Source organism: Pongo pygmaeus, chromosome 4, assembly GCF_028885625.2.
Source record: "Pongo pygmaeus isolate AG05252 chromosome 4, NHGRI_mPonPyg2-v2.0_pri, whole genome shotgun sequence".
In the NCBI taxonomy this organism is placed as follows: Eukaryota; Metazoa; Chordata; class Mammalia; order Primates; family Hominidae; genus Pongo; species Pongo pygmaeus.
Window position 1 is genome coordinate 177,174,667 of NC_072377.2, and position 20,980 is coordinate 177,195,646.

At 52.0% G+C, this 20,980-nt stretch overlaps 1 protein-coding gene across 1 annotated transcript in view; it reads right to left on the bottom strand.

The window, feature by feature from the left end:
• Positions 1-19,993, bottom strand: part of STK10 (serine/threonine kinase 10) — a 143,343-nt gene extending 123,350 nt beyond the window's left edge. The window contains exon 1 of the mRNA XM_054488687.2: positions 19,532-19,993. Coding sequence (XP_054344662.1) covers positions 19,532-19,687 — 156 coding nt within the window. The 5' untranslated portion in view covers positions 19,688-19,993. The remainder of the gene's footprint in view (positions 1-19,531) is intronic.
• Positions 19,994-20,980: the final 987 nt, after the last annotated feature.

The window sequence follows — 20,980 nt, forward strand, 5'->3', positions numbered from 1 at the left end:
CGGTCACAGCAGAACTGACTATGTGCAGGAAAAGGGCCCAACATAAAGCCAAAGGGGGTGATCTGAGGACAGCAGACACAGAGCCGGGGTGGCCAGCTGATGTGGGCTTGAGTTTAGAGCCCACTAAGGCCCCTGGCTGGCAGGCGTGAGTCAGCAGAGGACGTGAGCCTTATGCACCACGGGCCTGGGCCTTGGGAGGCCCAGGTTCTTGCGGGCTCAGGATGAAAAGGGCCTGCCAAACCCTCTTATGGTCTCTTGCTGCAGGGCAATGAGCAGCCCGCCTTCCTCCAGCACAGGCCCATGAAGTACACAGAGGTACCACCATCTCCTCTTATTGAAGAGAAAAGGGAGGCCCAGGCAGTGAAACTGACTTGTCCCAGGTCACATAGCTAGGAGGCACTGGCAGGCCTGGAGCTCAGCTCTGGCTCTCCGCCCAGTGCTCTGTGCCTTCAGCAGCCCACCAAAGTTGTCATGCCAGGGGTCTCCCGCCCAGCTGCTCAGTGTGCCAGCCCTCCTTCCCATCTTTCCCTCCGTGGCCTTCAACCAGAAACACTCAGGGTGAACCCTCAAGGGCTCCTTGCTGCTGACAAGCTAATGCTGGAGCTCCCTAGTCCAGCACTCACACCCGCATGACCTGCCCCTGCCCACTTCCCCAGGGTCCCGCCACTCCCTCTCATTCAGCCCCGTGCCTGCTCCCTACCTCCCGGCCCTCTTCATGCTCCCTCCTCCACAGAGAACACCTCCTCCCTACCTGCGTTTAATCAGCCAGCAAAATCTAACTCAACCCCAGCCTAGCCCATGGCATCTTCCCCAGAACCCCAGCCTACCTCCCCGCCTAGAATCTCTTTGCACCTTATTAAGGCTTTCATCGCAGACTGCCCTGTCCCCTGGGCATTCGCATCACAGATTCTCTGACCTGGCTGTGATCTCTGAAAGGCTCAGCCCACGTGACTCCTCTCAGTCTACCCTAGAGAGCCTGGCACAGAAGAGCCAGTGGGTAGATGGAACAGTAGGAGTGGGAGTGAACGGGAAGATGGGTGGGCAGACAAGCAGATGGAGGACTGAATGGATGGGAGGTAGGGGCTGGAGGAACGGATGGGAAAGTGAGTTAAGTGGGATGGCGAATGGATGAGAGGCTGGGTGAATGGATGGATGGGCAGAAGAATGGGAGGGTGGGTGGATGGACAGATGGATGGGAGAGTGAGTTGACAGGGGCATGAATGGGTGTGCATGAGACTAGGTGGGTATGAGAGGGATAAAGGAATGACAAGTATGTCCAGGGAGTAGACAATTATCATCTTCCCTTCTTTCCAAAAGGCACTTGAGCCCACCCTTGCTGGGTTCTATGAACATCAGCCTCTCTCCTTCCTTCAATCCTGTAGCCAATAAAGTTATTGTTACAGGAATCGACCCCGCTCCCTCCGATGTCCCCATCTTGGCAAACTTAGAAATGAGCAAATTTCTATCGAGCAATTTGTGGAAACAGCACAGGACCTAGGCTCAAGTCCCAACTCTACTACTTACTAGCTAAGTGTGCTTGCGGAAGCCAGGACACCAGGCCTTTGTTTCCTGATGAAGACATAGACAATTTCAGTGACGCATGGGAAAATTAATAAATCCCTATGAGTTAGCCAGCTGACTATTGGTTGTTACTGTTCTCTCTTGGAACTGTGTATTTTTTGTTTTTGAAAGCCTAAAAACATCTTTAGTTTGTTCACCAATGTATCTATTAGTCTATCTGGTTATGGCAGACACTCAGTATGTATTCTTAAATGACTAATGAATGAATGAACAGAATCGGTGTTTGTGCCTCCCTGCAAACAGGGAGAAATGAGGTCCTCCACATAAGAGATGAAAGGAAAGTGATAAGAAGTCGACTTTCTCCATAACGTATTTCTATTCCTGAATCTCTGGCTGTTCTCCAGTTTTGAAAGATGGCACCTCTTTACCTTGCAGGAGCCAAAGCCTTCGACTGGGCCAGGATGTACACAGCTGAGTCCTGCCAAGCAGAGAGAAACCACTTCCCAATCAATCATCACCATGCCAAGTTTCAGCTCAACGACAAATGAGATGGCCAAGTTTCAGAACAAGTAACACTTAAGGATGGCAAAGATCATGACACCCAAAAGCAGAGTGACACGGCTTCCAAAGACGTGCCTTGAACACTGTCTCCCTCAGGGAGGAGAAGCCTGGCCAGCCACCCTGGCACAGCTCAGGGAAATGTTGAGCTGCAAAAGTTCTTGTGAACCAGCAAATAAAAAACGGAAACCCAAACGGGATTGGCCCAAAGATACCAAGTCTTGGCCTTGGCTGAAAACTGGAGCAACCTGTCCAACTTGGCTGGGGATGTGGGAGCCCTCAGATCTCAGCTCTCCAAAAACAAAGGGGAATCCAACCCACATATCACTGATAAAGGAGGCGTGAAAGGTGCCCATGGGCTCTGCCTCCTTGCAGGGGACCGCTCCCACCTTTCCCAGGCTCCTCTCTACCCAGAGGAGGACAGTGAGACTCAATGTGGAGTTGCAGAGGGGAGAGGACTCCAGGGTCCACAGAAGAGGAGGAGGTGAGGAAGGAAGCACTTTATGGAGGGCCACCTATGCCCCCTGCCTGCATGTGTTTAAGACACTCATTTAATCTTCACCAACACCTTGGGGGTGGTGTCCATTCATGAACTCTGTTTTAGAGACAGTATCAAACCTCAGAGAGGTTAAGGTCGGCCTGTTTATTCCATCAACAGTCCTTGTGGTGCTAAAGTAACATCTGTGCATTAAAGACAATCTTAAAAATATAATGGTACAAAGAAGAAAATCAAAACCTTTCATAATCCAAGGGACTCGCCTTTGGTATTCTGCGGTGGGATGTTCTTGAACTGTTTCCCAATCCCAGCTCTAACACTTCCCAGCTGTGTGCCCCTGAGGGGACTTCTTTGTCCTCACTTCCCAGCCTTTTATACCTTTACATAATGAAGATGTAACAGCTCCTCCTCCAGAAGCTGTCGTGAGCATTTAATGAGTTCATATGTGAAAGGCGCTTAGAAGAGGCTGGGTCCTTGGCTGGGCGTAGTGGCTCAAACGTGTAATCCTAGCACTTTGGGAGGCCGAGACAGGTGGATCACCTGAGGTCAGAAATTCAAAACCAGTCTGGCCAACAGAGTGAAACTCCGTCTCTACTAAAAATATAAAAATTAGCCTGGCGTGGTGGTGCACCCCTGTAGTCCCAGCTACCTGAGGAAGCTGAGGCAGGAGAATCACTTGGATCCGTGAGGCAGAGGTTGCAGTAAGCCAAGATCGCATCACTGCACTCCAACCTGAGCGACAGACTGAGACTCTTGTCTTAAAATAAAATGAATAGAATAGAATAGAATAGAATAGAATAGAACAGAATAGAACAGAACAGAACAGAATAGGCTAGGCCGGGTCCAGAGTGAAAGTCTATAAATACTCACACATGACAGTCTCTCTGGCCACAAATAGATTCTTCCATACTTTACAAAATTGGGATTCAACTGTATACACTGGTCCTTCTTACTTTCACTTAACAGTATGGCATGGCTGGGCACAGTGGCTCACACCTGTAATCCCCCTGTAATCCCAGCACTTTGGGAGGAGGGGCGGGTGGATCACCTGAGGTCAGGAGTTTGAGACCAGCCTGACCAACATGGTGAAACCCTGTCTCTACAAAAATACAAAATTAGCCGGGCGTGGTGGCACGCACCTATAGTCCCAGCTACTCAGGAGGCTGAGGCAGGAGAATCGCTTGAACCCGGGCGGTGGAGGTTGCAGTGAGCTGAGATGGCACCACTGCACTCTAGCCTGGGCGACAAGAGTGAAACTCCAACTCAAAAAAAAAAAACAAATGGTATGGCAAGCACAGCCCTTCAGAGCACAAAACATTCTTCCCCAACGTCATCTCCAAGGGTGGCAGAATGTTCCACTGAGTGACGGGACCCTCGTCTATTTGAGCAGCTCCCTATCATGGAGCCACGCCACAGTGGTCACGTGGTGCTGCATCCAAAAGTGTAGGCCTTGATTTACATGTTCTCAAATGCTCTCCAAATGGCAGGACCAAGCTATACCCCTGTATTCCACCAACACTAGATATAATTCAGATGTGACGCTGGGCTTGGGTCAGTTCTGCCACATCTGGCTGTGTGTCCTTGGCACTGGCCTCATGACGGTGCAGGTGTAAAGATGTCTATGTCCCACTGTGAGAGGCACTATTGTCCCTATTTTGCAGAAAAGAAAACCAAGGTTCAGAGGGGTGACATCACCTGCCCAGGGTTACACAGCAAGGCCAACTGCTGAGCTGCGACTTGTAAGATGAACGGCATCCCCAGGTCAAAAGCCTCTGAGGCGGCCGGATGCAGTGGCTCATGCCTGTAATCCTAGCACTTTGGGAGGCTGAGGCGGGTGGATCATTTGAGGTCAGGAGTTCAAGACCAGCCTGGGCAATATGGTGAAACCCCATCTCTACTAAAAATATAAAAATTAGCTGGGTGTGGTAGCACCTGCCTGTAATTCCAGCTACTCGGGAGCCTGAGGCAGGAGAATCGCTTGAACCCAGGAAGCAGAGGTTGCAGTGAGTCAAGATCGCATCACTGCACCTCAGCCTGGGCGACAGAGCAAGACTCTGCCACAAAAAAAAAAAAAAAAAGAAGCCTCTGCGGCGAGGAGACCCGCGTGGGGGTGGGCTAGGGTCTTCAGGGGTCCTCTACTAGCCACCGTAGATGGTCCTGCAGCCAGACCACAGGCCGGCACCAGTGTCTGGAGCTCCAGTTTCCTCATTAACAGAGGCGCCCCAGTCACCTCTCCCCCGCTCAAAGATGGGTTTCCGTCACCTCAAAGTGGCGGTTGTGGGGAGGGCAGTGAGGGCCCCCAAAAAGAAGGGGTCTTGAGAGGGAGCTCAGGCATCCCCAATCCAGTATCAGGGCCCTCTAAGACACAAAGCAAGGGTAGAAAGAATCTCAGGGCTGACCAGGGAGGCTCGCCAGCTCTGACAAGGGTCATTGCCTCAGGATGAGAATGCTGGCTCTGACAGTGGCAACCGCCTCACAGGGCCAAGCATTGGGCCTGGGTTCCCAGACAAGACTGTGTGGAGCTTTCCAGGAAGGAGAGTGAAGGGAAGCCAGGCATCAGCATTAGCTTCTTTCTCCAGGGCACGAATGCTCCACTTCTGGTGCCCTCAGCTACAACTCACCCTGGGGCAGGCACAGAGCTGAGACCTTACACTCATCCCACCAGACCCCCCAGTGGCCCTGTGCTGTCTCCAGGCTGGGATGCAGGCTTATTTTATCTTCATAACAGAGAGAGCAACAAACTTAGGCTGATCCCAGAACTCTTCACATCCCTCCAGCCAGAAGCACATTGCAGTTTAACAGGCAAGGGAGGAGTTCAGGGCCTCAAGGCAATCTGCCTCTGTCAAGCCCCAGGAAGGGGCAGATCAGCTTAAGTCACCCCACAGAAATGATAACAATCACAGTAACAACAGCCACATTTACATCTTCTGTGTGAGGCAGGACAGTAAGGGCTGGCCACAAGCATCAATCTTCACAAACTCGGGCAGGGCAAAGTGCTATTTTGATTTAGATGTCACAGCTCAAGATGCTGAGGATCAGAGGGGTGAGGTGACTTGCCCAAAGTCACACAGCAAACAGGCAGGGAAGCTAGGAGGAAGCTCAGAACTGATTCAAGCGCCACATCATAACCACAATGCGGCCTCCTGAGTATAGCCACATCATAACCACAACGAGGGGCCTGTCCAGGGAGAGGGAATAAGCGAGGCCCGGCATTCACTCACTCATCCTTTCAATGCTCAGCAGGTATTTTTTGTAGTTGTTGTTTAATTTTTTTTGAGACGGAGTTTCACTCTTGTTGACCAGGCTGGAGTGCAGTGGCGCAATCTCAGCTCACTGCAACCCCCGCCTTTCGAGTTCAAGCTATTCTCCTGCCTCAGCCTCCTGAGTAGCTGGGATTACAGGCGTGCACCATCGCGCCCAGCCAATTTTTGTATTTTTAGTACAGATGGGGTTTCACCATGTTGGCCAGGCTGGTCTCGAACTCTTGACCTCAGGTGATCCACCCGCCTTGGCCTCCCAAAGTGCTGGGATTACAGGTATGAGCGAGCCACCGCACGCCTGCGGCTCAGCAGGTACGAACTGAACATCTACCCTCCGCGGGCCCTGTTCCAAATGCTGGAGACACAAAGATCACTCCTTGTCCTCAGGGACTTCACATCTGCTGGAGGGGACAGAAAATAAAGAAGGAGGAACACAAGAGAATCCCAACTTGTAACAACAGCCCTGAAGGAAATCTACAGGCAGCTGTCACCACGGTCACGGAGGGGTGGTTGGGACAGGCCTCTCTGAGGCGGGAATCTGAGTTGAGACCCGGAGAATGAGGAGGAGCCAGCTGTAGAGAGTCACAGGTAGAGTGGCAGGCAGGGGACCCGCCAGCACAATGGTCCGGAAGCAGAAAGGAGCTGCGCTTCCCTCAGCTCCTCCCAGAGGCCCACTGGCCTCCACCACCCTGCACCACCTAACCCAGGCTGGCTGGAGTTAACTCTTCAGTCACCAGTGCATCGGTGAAGTCCCTCCTCGTCCCCATCCCTCTCCCCAAGTCTTAGGTGTCTAATTCGGGCTCTGGTATAGCCTGTTTTTCCTTGTTATTGTTGTTTTCAGACAACCTGTTTTTCAGTCAGGGTCTTGCTCTGTCACCCAGACTGGAGTGCAGTGGTGTGATCACAGCTCGCTGCAGCCTTGAACTCCCGGCCTCAAGTGATCCTCCTGCCTCAGCCTCTAGAGCAGCTAGGACTACAGTTGGTGCCACCACGCCTGGCTAATTTTTTAAATTTTTTGGAAGAGATGGAGTCTTCCTATGTTTCCTAGGCTGGTCGTGAACTCCTAGCCACCCAAAGTGCTAGGATTACAGATGTGACCCACTGTGCCAGCCCTGGTATAGTCTGTTAGTATGAAAACGTCGGTAAGCTATGGGAGAAGGGAAAAAATGCATCACAGGGGAAGCAGAGAGAAAGGGGAAGAGAAAGAGTGAAGTGGAAGGTGAGTGTGGTGGAGAGAGGGAGAAGGGACAAGGAAGCCTTTCAGCACCCGCCCTCCCTGCTCTGCTGACAAGACCCAGTGACACCCTGCACTGCAGGCTGCTGCGGTCCCAGCAGCCCCACCCACCACGGTGCCAGGAGGGGCCCCAGGAGCACTCAGCTTCCCCGCCCTGACACCCGCCCTTTTCCCCGGCCACTTCCTGTGCTAGTCCTGCCTGCACCCCTCACCACTTCCTCTGCATGAGAAGCCACCATCCATCGCCATCCAGCTGAGGCAGGCTTGCAAAGAAGGGTGACGTTCCTGGGCACAGAAACCACAAGGCCAAGAGTAGACACCGCACTGAAGCGACCGTGGACTGCCCAACAAGCCCGTTTGTCTTTCTCTCTGTGCTATGGAAGAGAAAAGAGACAGGCTCCTGGCCAGAAAGATCTGGATGCAAGTCCCAGCCCTGCCATAAAAAAGCTATGTGACCCTGAGTAAGTCACTGTACCTCTCTGGGCCTCTGCTTCATCAGGTGTGGAGTGAGGATATCCCCCTACCTTTCATGGGGATAAGAGAAGAATAAATGATGGACATGTAGGAACCGAGCAAAAGTCAACTCCCTACTCATCTATCTTGTTCACTTTGGAACCCACAGGGCCTGGCACCAGTAGGTGCTCAATAAACAATCTAGAGCTAACACGTGACTTCCTCCAGTGTCCTCGACTAAGTGGTTTCTGTGGGTTGTCGCATTTCATCTTCCAACAGCCCTATGTGATTGTACCATTACCATCACCATTCACAGCTTAAGAAACTGAGGCAGAGATAAGTAAATTCCTCAGCATCACACAACCTGCAAGAGGTAGAGCCAGGCTTGAACTGCAGGAATTCCTCCAGGTTCCCAGATAACCTCTGATCCCCAGCAGACACAAGCTTGCCTTCCTGTCTCATCCTCTCTGCTCTCTTTCCATCTCCTAAGATGCCCTGACTCTTCCATGCCTCCCGTCTCACAAGCATCTCCTTCTCAGGCTGGTCACCTCTCACCTGTCACCTCACTCCCTCAGCTCTGATTTGGGTTCCAACTACAGCTCTGGCCTTCCCTCCCACACCCACCTGGTTTGGTCACCAGGGTCGGCCACTCTGGCTCAGCCTCCATGCAGCATGGACCACCTTAGTCTTGGGCAGCCAGGAATCCTGGCTCTGGCACCCTGCAATTGTGTCGCCTCTCTGGTCATGGCAAAAGAGAGTCCCTCTCTAATGTTACATGGGCTGACCCGGTCAGGCCCTGGGGGACTTAAGGCAGCCAGGACATTTTTTGAGATCAAAACTGCCAAGTCTAAATTCATCGGCTTAGCATTCAAAGCTCTCTTGACTTGGTCCCTGCTATAGTCCGAGTATCTGTGTCCCTACAAAATTCTTATGTTGAAATCCCAACCTCCAAGGTGATAGCATGAGAAGGAGGGAAATGAGCCTTTTGGGAAATGACTAGGTCTTAATGAGATTAGTGTTCTTGTAAAACAGACCCCAGAGGCCGGTGCAGTGGCTCACGCCTGTAATCCCAGCACTTTGGGAGGCCGAGGCTGGTGGATCACTTGAAGCCAGGAGTTTGAGACCAGACTGGCCAACATGGTAAAACATCATCTCTACTAAAAATATAAAAATTAGCCAGATGTGGTGGTGCACGCCTGTGATCCCAGCTACTCTGGAGGCTGAGGCACAAGAATCACTTGAACCCAGGAGGCGGAGGTTGCAGTGAGCCGAGATCATGCCACTGCACTCCAGCCTGGATGAAGGAGTAAGACTCTGTCTTAAAAAAAAAAAAGACCCTAGAAGGCTAGCTGTCCTTCTGTCCCTCCCACTATGTGAGGTCACAGCGAGAAGGCACCATCTATGAAGCAGAGCAGGCCCGCGTTAGACACCAACTCTGTGGGGGCCTTGATCTTGGACTTCCCAGCCTCCAAACTATGAGAAATACAATGTTTATTGTTTGCAAGCCACCCAGCCTATGGTATTTTGTTATGGCAGCCCGAATGAGCCACGCCCCCAAATGCTATTGCAGATCTGGCCCGGCCCTGGCCCATGCCCGCTTCCCAAATCCAATGACCATTGGGTTTGAGGAGGCAACAGTAGAGGCCAGATCTGTCGTGCCCAACATGGCAGTCACTAGCCACATGTCACTATCGAGCACCTGACATGTGGCCGGTGCAGATGGAGATGTGCCATAAGTGCAACACCCACCGATTTCAAAGACTTCGCATGAAAAAGAATATAACACATTGCTTTAATTCTGCATGTATTATATGCTGAAGTGATAAATATACCATTAAAATTCATTTCCCTATTTTTCCTCTGGTTTGAACGAGGTGACTAGGAAACCTGCCATTGCCCATATAGCCTGTGTAACACTCCCTTGGACAGCATCATTAGCCCAGACGCAGAAGGGACCAACTTATCTGTTTTTGTTTTGTTTTGTTTTGTTGAGACAGAGTCTTGCTCTGTTGCCCAGGCTGGAGTGCAATGCCACTTTCTCGGCTCACTGCAACCCCTGCCTCCCAGGTTTCAGGTGATTCTCCTGCCTCAGCCTCCCAAGTAGCTGGGACTACAGGCATGAGCCACCACACCCAGCTAATTTTTGTATTTTTAGTAGAGACGAAGTTTCATCACGTTGGCCAGGCTGGTCTCGAACTCCTGACCTCAGGTGATTCACCCGCCTTGGCCTCCCAAAGTGCTAGGATTACAGGTGTGAGCCACCGCGCCCAGCCCAGGATCAAATTATCTGATACTTACAGAGAAGACAGAAATCTGGGATTTTCTGTGAAATCTCTTCATTTAAAAATACTGGCAATCAAGTCAAATTTGGTTCAAGCCCCGTGGGGGCCACACCGTGTGGCCCCATCCTCAGGCCACATCAGGCCCCCACATCAAGCCCAACGGCCAGCAGTCAGCCACCTCGGGCCTCTCATGGGCCGGCCTCTCTCTGGCCTGGACTTCCTTCCCTCCACCTTATCACCATCCTGCCTGCCGTACCAGGTGGAAGCTTCCCCGCTCTCGGCTGGCTGCCTGTTTGTCCCTGTACAACTCTCATCTCAGGCAGCACCTGCCAGTCTCCTCCCCCACGACACACTGGAAGCAGCAGGGGAGGCGGCCTTCTTATCCTGAGCACCTACTGTGGCTAACTGGATACCCGCTGTGTGAGCTACTCAGGCAATTCTCACAATAGCTCCCGCAGGTATAGTCAGCCCCACTGTACTCATGGGGAAGCTGAGGGAGGCTGAGACAAGCCACTTGCCTGAAAGGACACAGTGGCTAAATGGCACAGCCAGGATGCAAACCCTGGCTTCTCTGACTGAAAGGCCCAACTCTTTCATTGCACACCCAGAGACCTGACAGAGGAGGTCAACAAATACAGTCTGCTGGGCTGAATAAAGGAACGCTCATCTGCACAAGACAGTGGTTCTCAGCTGGAGCCATTATGCCTCCCTCCCCCATGGAGCATGTGGCAACGTCTGGGGACACTTTTGGTTGCCACAACTGCAAGGAGGCGTTCTGGCATCCAGTGGGTTGAAGCCAGGGATCCTGTGGAACACCCTATAATGCACAGGACAGCTCCATAACAAAGAACGACCCCGCCCGAAATGCCAGTAGTGCCAGGTGAGGAAGCGCTGGTATGAGGGCTATGCTATAAACACTGAGGTGTTCCTGCCTTGTATCTAAAGTCATAGTGATGGGTCAGGAGCTTCTCCATCTGACACCAAGAGCATCAATCATAACACCTCATCGTCATTTTCTGAGCCCTTCCTGGGTGAGAATCAGATGCTAAACACATCACTTCCTCAACTCCTCTCAGCCCTGTGGCCAACTCCATTTTGCAGACACAAGACTCAGGTTCAGAGGAGGAGGTGGTCACCTATTTGGGGTTCAGATAGGGCCAGGACTAGGACCGAGATCCTACTGAGCCCCAAATCTCTTCCCTTCACCACCACCCTGTTCCACTACCCTCAGCAGCAGAGGGCCTGAGAGTGACCACCCAAGGCTGTTCTGGGGGCTATGGGGTAACAGCCTCTGGAGAATCCCCCCTAATCTAGGTAACCTCGGGAGGCCAGGCCACGGGAGAGTCCTAGGTGGAGGGCGGGTCCATCTGTTTGTTTCGATCCCTTCCCCCGCAGCTTGCTTTCGCATCAGCCAAAAAAAATTCCCAGAACGGCCAGTGCGCAATCAGACCCACAGGGCTGTGGGCAGGGCCCCACGCAGAAGCCGGGCCCCCTTGAAGGGCGTCATCCACGGGAAGTTCAGACCCCCTTGGATGAGGGCTGAGTCACGAGTCAGAAACCCACTCACAATAGCATGGACTTGGGTTTAAAAATACTTGGCTGAGCGGAAACAAGGTTACTGCCTGGGGCCAGATCTCTTTCCGGAGGAGGAGGGGAGGACTGAGACCTTCCCCATCCCCAGAGGAAGTGGAAACCCAAGCTTTCAAACTAGTAGGCAGGAGAGGAGGTGAAAGAAGACTCTGGCTCAGGGACAGGCAAGACGGCCTGGGAGGGCTCCTACTTCACTTAATCTGAGCTTCCTCTCAACCAGGCAGGGAGGGCAGAATGTCACATCACTCCTAAAGCCAGCACACAGCAGAGGCACCTAAGCTGTGAGCAGCAGCTGCCAAGGCCCCCTGTGCACTTGAGGGGTCTAAGAGGACTTGGGAATTGGCTCTCAGCAATAGCAAGAGACAAAGGGGACCTGTATTAATTTATCTCATTTTATGCCCTCAAATAGGCATATGCTTTGACCTAGTAATTCCCTTTGAAAGTCCAGCCTAGGCCGGGCTTGGTGGCTCACGCCTGTAATCCCAGCAGTTTGGGAGGCCGAGGCGGGCAGATCACCAGAAGTCAGGAGTTCAAGACCAGCCTGGCCAACATGGCAAAATCTCGTCTCTACTAAAAAATACAAAAATTAGCTGGGCGTGGTGGCGGGCGCCTGTAATCCCAGCTACTTGGGAGGCCAAGGCAGGAGAATCACTTGAACCTGGGAGGCGGAGGTTGCAGTGAGCCGAGTTCATGCCACTGCACTCCAGCCTGGGCGACAGAGCAAGACTTCGTCTCAAAAAAGAAAGTCTAGCCTAAAAAGTAAATTAAAATACAGCAATGGCCGGGTACAGTGGCTCACGCCTGTAATCCCAGCACTTTGGGAGGCCGAGGCAGGCGGATCACTTGAGATCAGGAGTTCAAGACCAGCCTGGCCAACATGGTGAAACCCCGTCTCTACTAAAAATACAACAACAACAACAAAAAACATTAGCCTGGCGTGGTGGCGCACACCTGTAATCCCAGCTACTCGGGAGGCTGAGGCAGGAGAATCACTTGAACCCAGGAAGCAGAGGTTTCAGTGAGCTGAGATTGCACCACTGCACTCCAGCCTGGGCGACAGAGTGAGACTCTGCCTAAAATAAAATAAAATAAAATAAAATATAGCAAGAACTCTACAAAGCTGTTCATCAAGATACAGTCGGCTCTGTGAGAACCGTTATTTTGAACCTGCCAACTTTGCTCCAACACCATCAACATACCAGAGAGTGATTCTGCTATCATGCTAAGGTCGTGTTTGGTTACATATAGAAACAGCAAGTGAACACCGCAGATGAATACAGAAAACTGCACTCAGCTGACTCAGGTGTTGAAGGAATGCACAAAACACACAGGCACACACCTCTGACATCCATCAACCACCTCTGAGCCACACCCATGTGCATCTGCCATCAGATTGCACACACACCTCCTTCCACAGCGCCCTACGCTGCTGCCTTCACAGCACCCACATCCACCCATGTGGTGCATCTTTTTTCAGGTAAAATGCCTACTTACCGCAGCATGTGTGTATTTCTTCTCCATGTAATTTGCGTAAAACTGTACCACTGGTTTCTAGATTCTGAACTTTTTTTAAAAGATGCCACTGATGAAGTTTTTAAGTGCTGTGCCCTCAACCCCATTCCTCCCATAAGGCCTCTAGTTTTTACTGCATGATTTTGCATAGCTCTGTGATTTTTACGAAGGCATAATTGTCTTCTATTACGTATTAAGTAAAGCGTCTAGCATGGTGCCTGGCATAAGATTACTTAATCTATTTTAAATTTTTTTTTTTTTTTTGAGACAGAGTCTCGCTCTGTCACTCAGGCTGGAGAACAGTGATACAATCTCGGCTCACTGCAACCTCCACCTCCCAGGTTCAAGCGATTCTCCTGCCTCACCCTCCCTGAGTAGCTGGGATTACAGGCGCCCACCACCATGCCAGGCTAATTTTTATATTTTTAGTAGAGAGGAGGTTTTGCCATGTTGGCCAGGCTGGTCTCGAACTCCTGACCTCAGGTGATCCTCCCACCTCGGGAGGTGGAGGTTGCAGTGAGCCAAGATCGCGCCATTGCACTCCAGCCTGGGTGACAGAACAAGACTCTGTCTAAAAGAAAAAAAAGAAATAAAACACTACAGATACATATGATTGGAACCAAGCAGGAAAAAAAAATTCACCACAACATCAAAAGTCTAGAAGGAAATACATCAAAATGTCAACAGACATTGATGGAACCTAGGGTAATTTTATTCTTTTTAATTGTTGCTATTTGTTTGGTAAACTCCCAATTTTGCAAAATAATAAATCTTTTAAAAGTTTAAAAAGGCCGGGCTCGGTGGCTCACGCCTGTAATCCCAGCACTTTGGGAGGCTGAGGCGGGTGGATCACAAGGTCAGGAGTTCGAGACTAGCCTGGCCAGCATGGTAAAACCCCGCCTCTACTAAAAATACAAAAATTCGTCGGGTGTGGTGGTGCGCACCTGTAATCCCAGCTACTTGAGAGGCTGAGGCAGGAGAATTGCTTGAACCTGGAAAGCGGAGGTTGCAGTGAGCTGAGATCGTACCACTGCACTCCAGCCTGGGTGACAGAGCTAGACTCTGTCTCGAAAAAAAAAAAAAAAAAAAGCTTAAAAACAACAAAAAATCAAAACCAAAGCAATTTTCTACTTTTTGTTTTGTTTTGTTTTGAGACAGGGTCTCAGGGTCTCATTCTGTTGCCCAAGCTGGAGTGCAGAGGCGAGTGCAGTGGCTTACCACAACCTTTGCCTCCCAGGCTCAAGCGATCCTCCCACCTCAGCCTCCTGAGTAGCTGGGACCACAGGCGCATGTCACCACGCCCAGCTAATTTTTTTTTTTTTTTTGGGACGGAGTTTCCCTCTTTCACCCAGGCTGGTTTGCAGTGGCATGACCTCGGCTCATTGCAACCTCCACCTTCCAATTTCAAGCAATTCTCCTGCCTCAGCCTCCGAGTAGCTGGGATTACAGGCGCCCACCACCATGCCTGGCTAATTTTTGTATTTTCAGTAGAGATTTGGTTTCACCATGTTGTCCAGGCTGGTCTTGAACTCCTGACCTCAGGTGATCCACCCAACTCAGCCTCCCAAAGTGCTGAGATTACAGGTGTGAGCCACTGCGCCCGGCCAATTTTTTGTATTTTTGGTGGAGATGGGGTTTTGTCATGTTGCTCAGGCTGGCGAAGCAATGTTTAAGAAGGATACCAGGCTCAGTGGCTCATACCTATAATCCCAGCACTTTGGATGGCTGAGGCAGGAGGATCACTTGAGTCTAGGAGTTCCAAATCAACCTGGACAATATAGCGAGACCCCATGTCTACAAAAAACTTAAAAATTAGCCAGGTGTGGTGGTGTGTGCCTGTAGTCCCAGCTACTCTGGAGGCTGAGACAGTAGGATCCCTTGAGCCCAGGAGTTCGAGGCTGAAGTGAGCAATGATGGTGCCACTGCATTCCAGTCCTTGCGACAGAGTAAGACACTATCTCTAAAAACAAACAAAAAGAAGCAGAAAAATCATCTCAGCCTGCAACCCAACTCCTTTCATTTCTCCATGTTCCCTGTCCACATTGTGTGCATGAGTACCTGTGTTGCCTGCTGCTATGACAGCAAGCACACCCAGCTAAAGTCAGCTTTTCCCACTCAGCCTATCACCTTTTCCCCTTTCTCCCTCCTCTTCAAAATTAAGATTATTTTCAGTGATAAGAATTTTGAAAGCATATAGCTTATAAACTTTACTTTTTTTTTTTTTTTTTTTTGAGACAGAGTGTTACTCTGTTGTCCAGGCTGGAGTGCACAATCTCTGCTCTCTGCAACCTCTGCCTCCCAGGTTCAAGCAATTCTCCTGCCTGGGCCTCCTGAGTAGCTGGGATTACAGGCTTACAGGCATGCGCCACCATGCCCAGCTAATTTTTTGTATTTTTAGTGGAAATGGGGTTTTACCATGTTGGCCAGGCTGGTCTTGAACTCCTGACGTCAAGTGATCCACCAGCCTCGGCCTCCCAAAGTGCTGGGATTACAGTCTACTTTGTATTCTAGTAATTAACTAGGACTGGTTTTCTTTTGAAACCAATTTGCATTCACACAGGCACTCAGTGAGAATGAGCTTGACTTTGCACAAAATCAATCCTATCCTCCTCTTTTTCCCCTGAGGCAGACAGATTAAGGCTTATCAGGGAGAGGAGGAAAAAAAGAGGTTTGATATCTCGGAGACTGCTAATGTGAAGACTCATCAGGAAATCTGGAGTCAGAGTCCTCTCCTGACACTGTTGACAAATTCAGACTTCCAAGGCCCAGAAAGACCTCAGGAAGCCTTCAACACTTAGGCTGTCAGAAGAAAAACAGTGCTACTGGCAGTCCCTCCTCAGCTCCCTGCCAATTGCTTTCTCAGGTGCCGTGTCAAAATGGAATCTCTGGTTCCAGCCATAACATCAAGATGGAATTTTTGGTTTGGGTTACTTCAGTGACCAGGCCAGGGAACAATCAAGTGGGCAGGAGTTGTGGTCCTTGATTAGAGGGGTCTTTAGTAAAAGCAATACCTGCTTTGACTTCAAGCAGGAGGGGTGAGTAAACAGCACCTCTCAAGTAGGCAGCCTGGGTGATCGGGATCTCTGATCCAGGATGGGTCTTCCTTAGCTGGTGACTAAGGAAAAAGGGTTCAACTGAAGCCCAGAGCCCTGGGTTCTATTCCCTTCTCTTCTCTGGGCACCGGGGCATATGGGGTTGGCTTAGGTCAGAGAGGTAGATGCTAAGGCCAAATAAATAATAGAATAGATTGTTCAGGTCTATCAGCAATCACACAGCTCTCTTGGTCTGGCTCACCCTTAATTAAGAGAAAATGGTGGATTCAGAGGTAGGCGGAGAGGGCTGTGGTGGAGCCAGCTCACAACTCTGAGAATTAAAGTCACTTTTTGTTTTTGCTGTTGTTGTTGTTTTTGAGACACAGTCTCCTTCTGTCCCCCAGGCTCGAGTGCAGTGGCACGATCTCAGCTCACTGCAACCTCCGCCTCACGGGTTCAAGCAATTCTCCTGCCTCAGCCTCCCGAGTAGCTGGGATTATAGGGCATGTGCCACCACACCCGGCTAATGTTTTATTTTTTTATTTTTAGCAGAGGTGGGGTTTCACCATGTTGCCCCAGCTGGTCTCAAACTCCTAACCTCAAGTGATCCGCCCACCTCGGCCTCCTGAAGTGCTAGGATTACAGGCGTGAGCCACAGCGCCTGACCCTGGAGTCACTTTTTTAAAAACTGACTTTCTACATGCTTGGAGAACCAAGAGGACACAGTATAGAGTGTGAATCGGATGAGCTCCTTTGTATGAAACTTTCAGAGCAGCAGGGGAGTCTTAAGGGACTAAAGCAGGAGGAAACACAACTGAAAATGACAAGGGGAAATCTTACCAGCATAAAAGCAAAGTTCTGCATTTAAGTTTAAAGGAAGATGAACCCTATGAAGCCAGGATACATTGCGGGGAAGGGGACAAGAATGCAACTGAAAGCCCCTAACGGAGAAAAAAAACCCCCATACATTTGTTTTGTTTTGTTTTTGAGACGGAGTCTCGCTCTATCGCCAGGCAGTGCAGTGGCGCTATCTCAGCTCACTGCACCCTCTGCCTCCCTGGTTCAAACGTTTCTCTTCCCTCAACCTCCTGAGAAGCTGGGATTACAGGCACGCATCACCATGCCCGGCTAATTTCTGTATTTTTAGTAGAGACGGGGTTTCACCATGTTGGCCAGTATGCTCACAATTTCCTGACCTCATGATCTGCCTGCTTCAGCCTCCCAAAGTGTTAGGATTACAGGCGTGAGCGACCATGCCCAGCCCAAAAAACCCATATGTTTAGCATACGCTAAAAACACCAACTGAACCTTCTGGAGAAAGTGGGTCCTGTGGTGAGCTGACCACAGGGGTCCAGCTGCCCTCACAGTAGTCAGAGCACAGCTGCAGGAGCAGGCTGTGTCTAAGGCAGTCAAGGACACTGGCAGTGTCCAGAGAGAGCTGCAAGGCTGAGGATCATTCTCTGGTGCCACTAGGAAGAAGATGCAGCTCTGAGGAGAGTAAAGAAAAGATGTACTGAGGAGAGGGTGAGCTAGCTGCCCTCAAATATGGGCAAGGCCCTCAGGCAAAGGAGGACAGCAAGTCGGGGCAGTCCAAAAGCACTGCCTCTCGGATCACAAGACCTCTCCCCACCCCATAACAGGAAGTGTGGGCTCAGAGGGGAGGTGGCAAGGAAACAAAAGAGGCACCAGGCCAGGCACAGTGGCTCACGCCTATAATCCCAACACTTTGGGAGGCTGAGGTGGGTGGATCAACTGAGGTCAGGAGTTCGAGACCAGCTTAGACAACATGGTGAAACCCCGTCTCTACTAAAAATACAAAAATTAGCCAGGCGTGGTGGTGGGTGCCTGCAATCCCAGCTACTTGGGAGGCTGAGGTAGGGAATTGCTTGAACCCAGGAAGTGGAGGTTGCAGTGAGGGCCGAGATCAAACCACCGCACTCCAGCTTGGGCAACAGAGTGAGACTCCGTCTCCCAAAAAATAAAAATAAAAAAAGGCACTGAGTGGGCCTGGTTGGTCTCAAAATTGCCACCGCTCCAGGTCAGGCAGGGTGGCTCACCCCTGTAATCTCAACACTTTGGGAGGCTGAAACGAGCTGACTTCATGAGCTCAGGAGTTCATGACAAGCCTGGGCAACATGGTGAAACCCCAACTCTACAAAAAATACAAAAATTAGCCGGGCTGTGGTGTGCACCTGTAGACCTAGCTACTCCGAAGGCTGAGGCAGGAGAATTGCTTGAGCCCAGGAGGCAGAGGTTGCAGTGAGCCGAGATCGCGCCACTGCACTCCAAACTGAGCAACAGAGGGAAACCCTGTCTCAAAAAAAAAGAAAAGAAAAAAGAAAAACTGCCACCACTCCAAGCCTCTAGGGCAGTACTTCTCAAACCTATTTGCTTAGGAATCACCTGGGATCTTATTAAAACGTAGACTCTAATTCAGCAGGTCGGGGCTGGGCCTGAGATTGTTCACTTCTAACAAGCTCCCAAATGATGCTATTATAACACCGGTCATCTAGGAACTACTTCGGTAACTAAGGCGATAGACCACTTTCAAGTCAGAGAAGGCTGGAGAAGGCTTCTCTGTGGTCCAGCCTCATAGAACGGCAATCCTAGGGTCAGAGTGGCCTACAGGCTACAGGAGCCCCAAGGAGGAGGATAGTGGCTTAGAAGAGAGGTGCTCTCCTGGAGATATACACCAATTTAACAAGTGGGAGTCTCCCAGTAAAAATTTTCTTAGGGGAAAGGCGGGAGTCAAGCTGTAGGTGCTGGCTCCCTAAAACAACTAGTTCACCACCTCAGAATTAGCTCCCAAGAGCAGAAACCAACGCCCTGCTGCCACACTTCTCTAGACTCAATCGGCTCTGCCCCACCCACTCCACAAAAGCTCTCTGCCGCGTCTTCCTCTAGGGGAGAGGTGACTGCAGGCTGGGAGACTCCCCAGCTGTGACTCAGACTGACGGAATCAAATCTGTTCCCCCAGGCTCAGCATTCACCAGATCCTGACCTCCCCCTCTGCCCAGCCCCAACCCACCTTTCCAAGCCCCACCTCTCAGTCCATGGGCCACCCCTCCCTCGCTCACCCCACTTCCCTATCTCTGGCTCATCTTCAGATGTGTCCCTAGCTCCCAACCCGTCCAAGCGCAGCCGAGTTTCTCGGTCCACATCGCCTCGATATTCCCACAGCATCTGTGTGGTCTCTTTAAAAAAAAAAAAAAGTGTGCCCGTATCGCCGTTTTACGGAACGTCCCTGGAGGGTCCCTCGAGTGGCCCTCTCGGATGCTGAGGTCCTGTCAACGCCCCTTTGTCTCCCCGTGCGGCGCCGAGCGCAGTGCGGGACACACAGGAAGTGCTCTGAAACAGGGCTAGGGTAGGGGCGGTAACCGTGCCCGGAGGGGGCGCCCAGAGCGCAGGGACTCGGCCGGGCCGAGTGATGTTCCCCCCAAAAAACAAGAGTCATCGGGATGAGGGCCAGGGACCCCGAATTCAGGGCCGGGCAGCCCTCGGAGCCGGAGCCAGGCTGGCCGGGTCAGGGGCAGGCATCCCTTCCTTCCGGAGCCCCTCGACGCGCGTCCGGCCACCCACCTCAGCGCCCTCACCTTGTAAACCTTGCCGAAGGCGCCGTCGCCCAGCTCGCCCACGATCTCCCACACCTCGTTGGGGTCCAGGTCGCGGCGGACATGCTCATATTCGCGGGACTTTCTCTTCTCGAAGGTAGACAGGCGCAGGATGCGGCGGAAATTGGCAAAAGCCATGGCCGGGGGCGCGGTGGCGCCGGCTCGGGCTCGGGCTCGGGATGTGGCTTCGGCGGCAGCGAGGAGAAGGAGGAGGAGTTGGAGGACGCCGCGTCTCTCGGGGTTCTCCCCAGACCCGCCCTTCCCCGCAGCCCGACCTCGGTCAAGTGTGCCCTGGGCAGCGCCGCGCCGGGAGCACCCGGAACCGCGCAGGCGGCGGCGTCCCCGCCCCCGCCCTGTCCGGTCCCCGGGGCCGCCTCCCTTGTGCCGGCCTCGCAGCCCCTGCCTGGCCCAGCCCTGCCTGCGAGAGCCTCGGACCCGTTCCGGGGGACTGTCCCCGCTCCCGCCCACCGGCCCGGCTCCACCTGCGGCTCCCCGGCAGAGCCCCGGGACCCCCTAATTGGCTGCGGGCGCTCCCCGGCTCCGCCCGTCGCCGCAGGGCACTCTGGAAACTGTAGTCCCCGCACACCACGCTCCACGAGCCGCGGGCTGGGCTTTGGGGAAGCTTCGGGGACCGCTCGGTGGGACCGCTCATGGACTCAGGAGCCCGCCTGCCTCGCCGCGTGGCTCCCAAAACTTTTGTGGGAGCAAGCGGGACGGCGACTTGGCATTTCGCGAGAGCCCACAGATCGTTGTCAGCGCCCAGAAGGTGAACCTGCACTCGTTCATTTAATCCTCCCGCAGCTATCGCGCTAGGCTGCCCTCGCCCCCACTTTTCCGACGGGGACGCCGACAGGCGAGGGCACTCGCCCGGGGCACACACGCTGGCTGCCCGTCTGCTGCGGGTTCCTCGGCGCGGTGCTGCCTCCTAGTGTGCGACGGGCAACGCCGGTGCAGCCGCGGCCAGTCCCTGCAGGGCCCGGCTTCCTGGCGCGGTCCTTTCCAGGGGCTCCCCGTCCGCGATCCACAAACCTGCCAGGATTAGAGGGCTGGGAGAAAGAGCTCCTTTGGCACTGATTTATCTTATGTTTCATGATGGGTTTGCAGATGTATTTGCATATTAAATAAAAACTTTATTCTAATTTTTAATTTCCTAGTTTCAAAAAAGATAAGCGCACTACATACAGATCAAACTAAAGTCTTCTTTGAGCACCTTCATTCTCGATCCCGGCTGCTTGAGTCACTTCACTGCTACTGTTGCCTGTTTGTCCTATAGACGGTTATAACATGCTTTTACCTGAATCTAAGGAGAGTGCTGGGGGGCGGGCAGTCTGCAAGGCTTATTATTTGGACCCTGTGTCATAAACAAGTTGAGTCTTCGCGAATGTCACACTTCAATAGCTCCAACCCCAGAGAACGGCTGTGTTGAGGTGT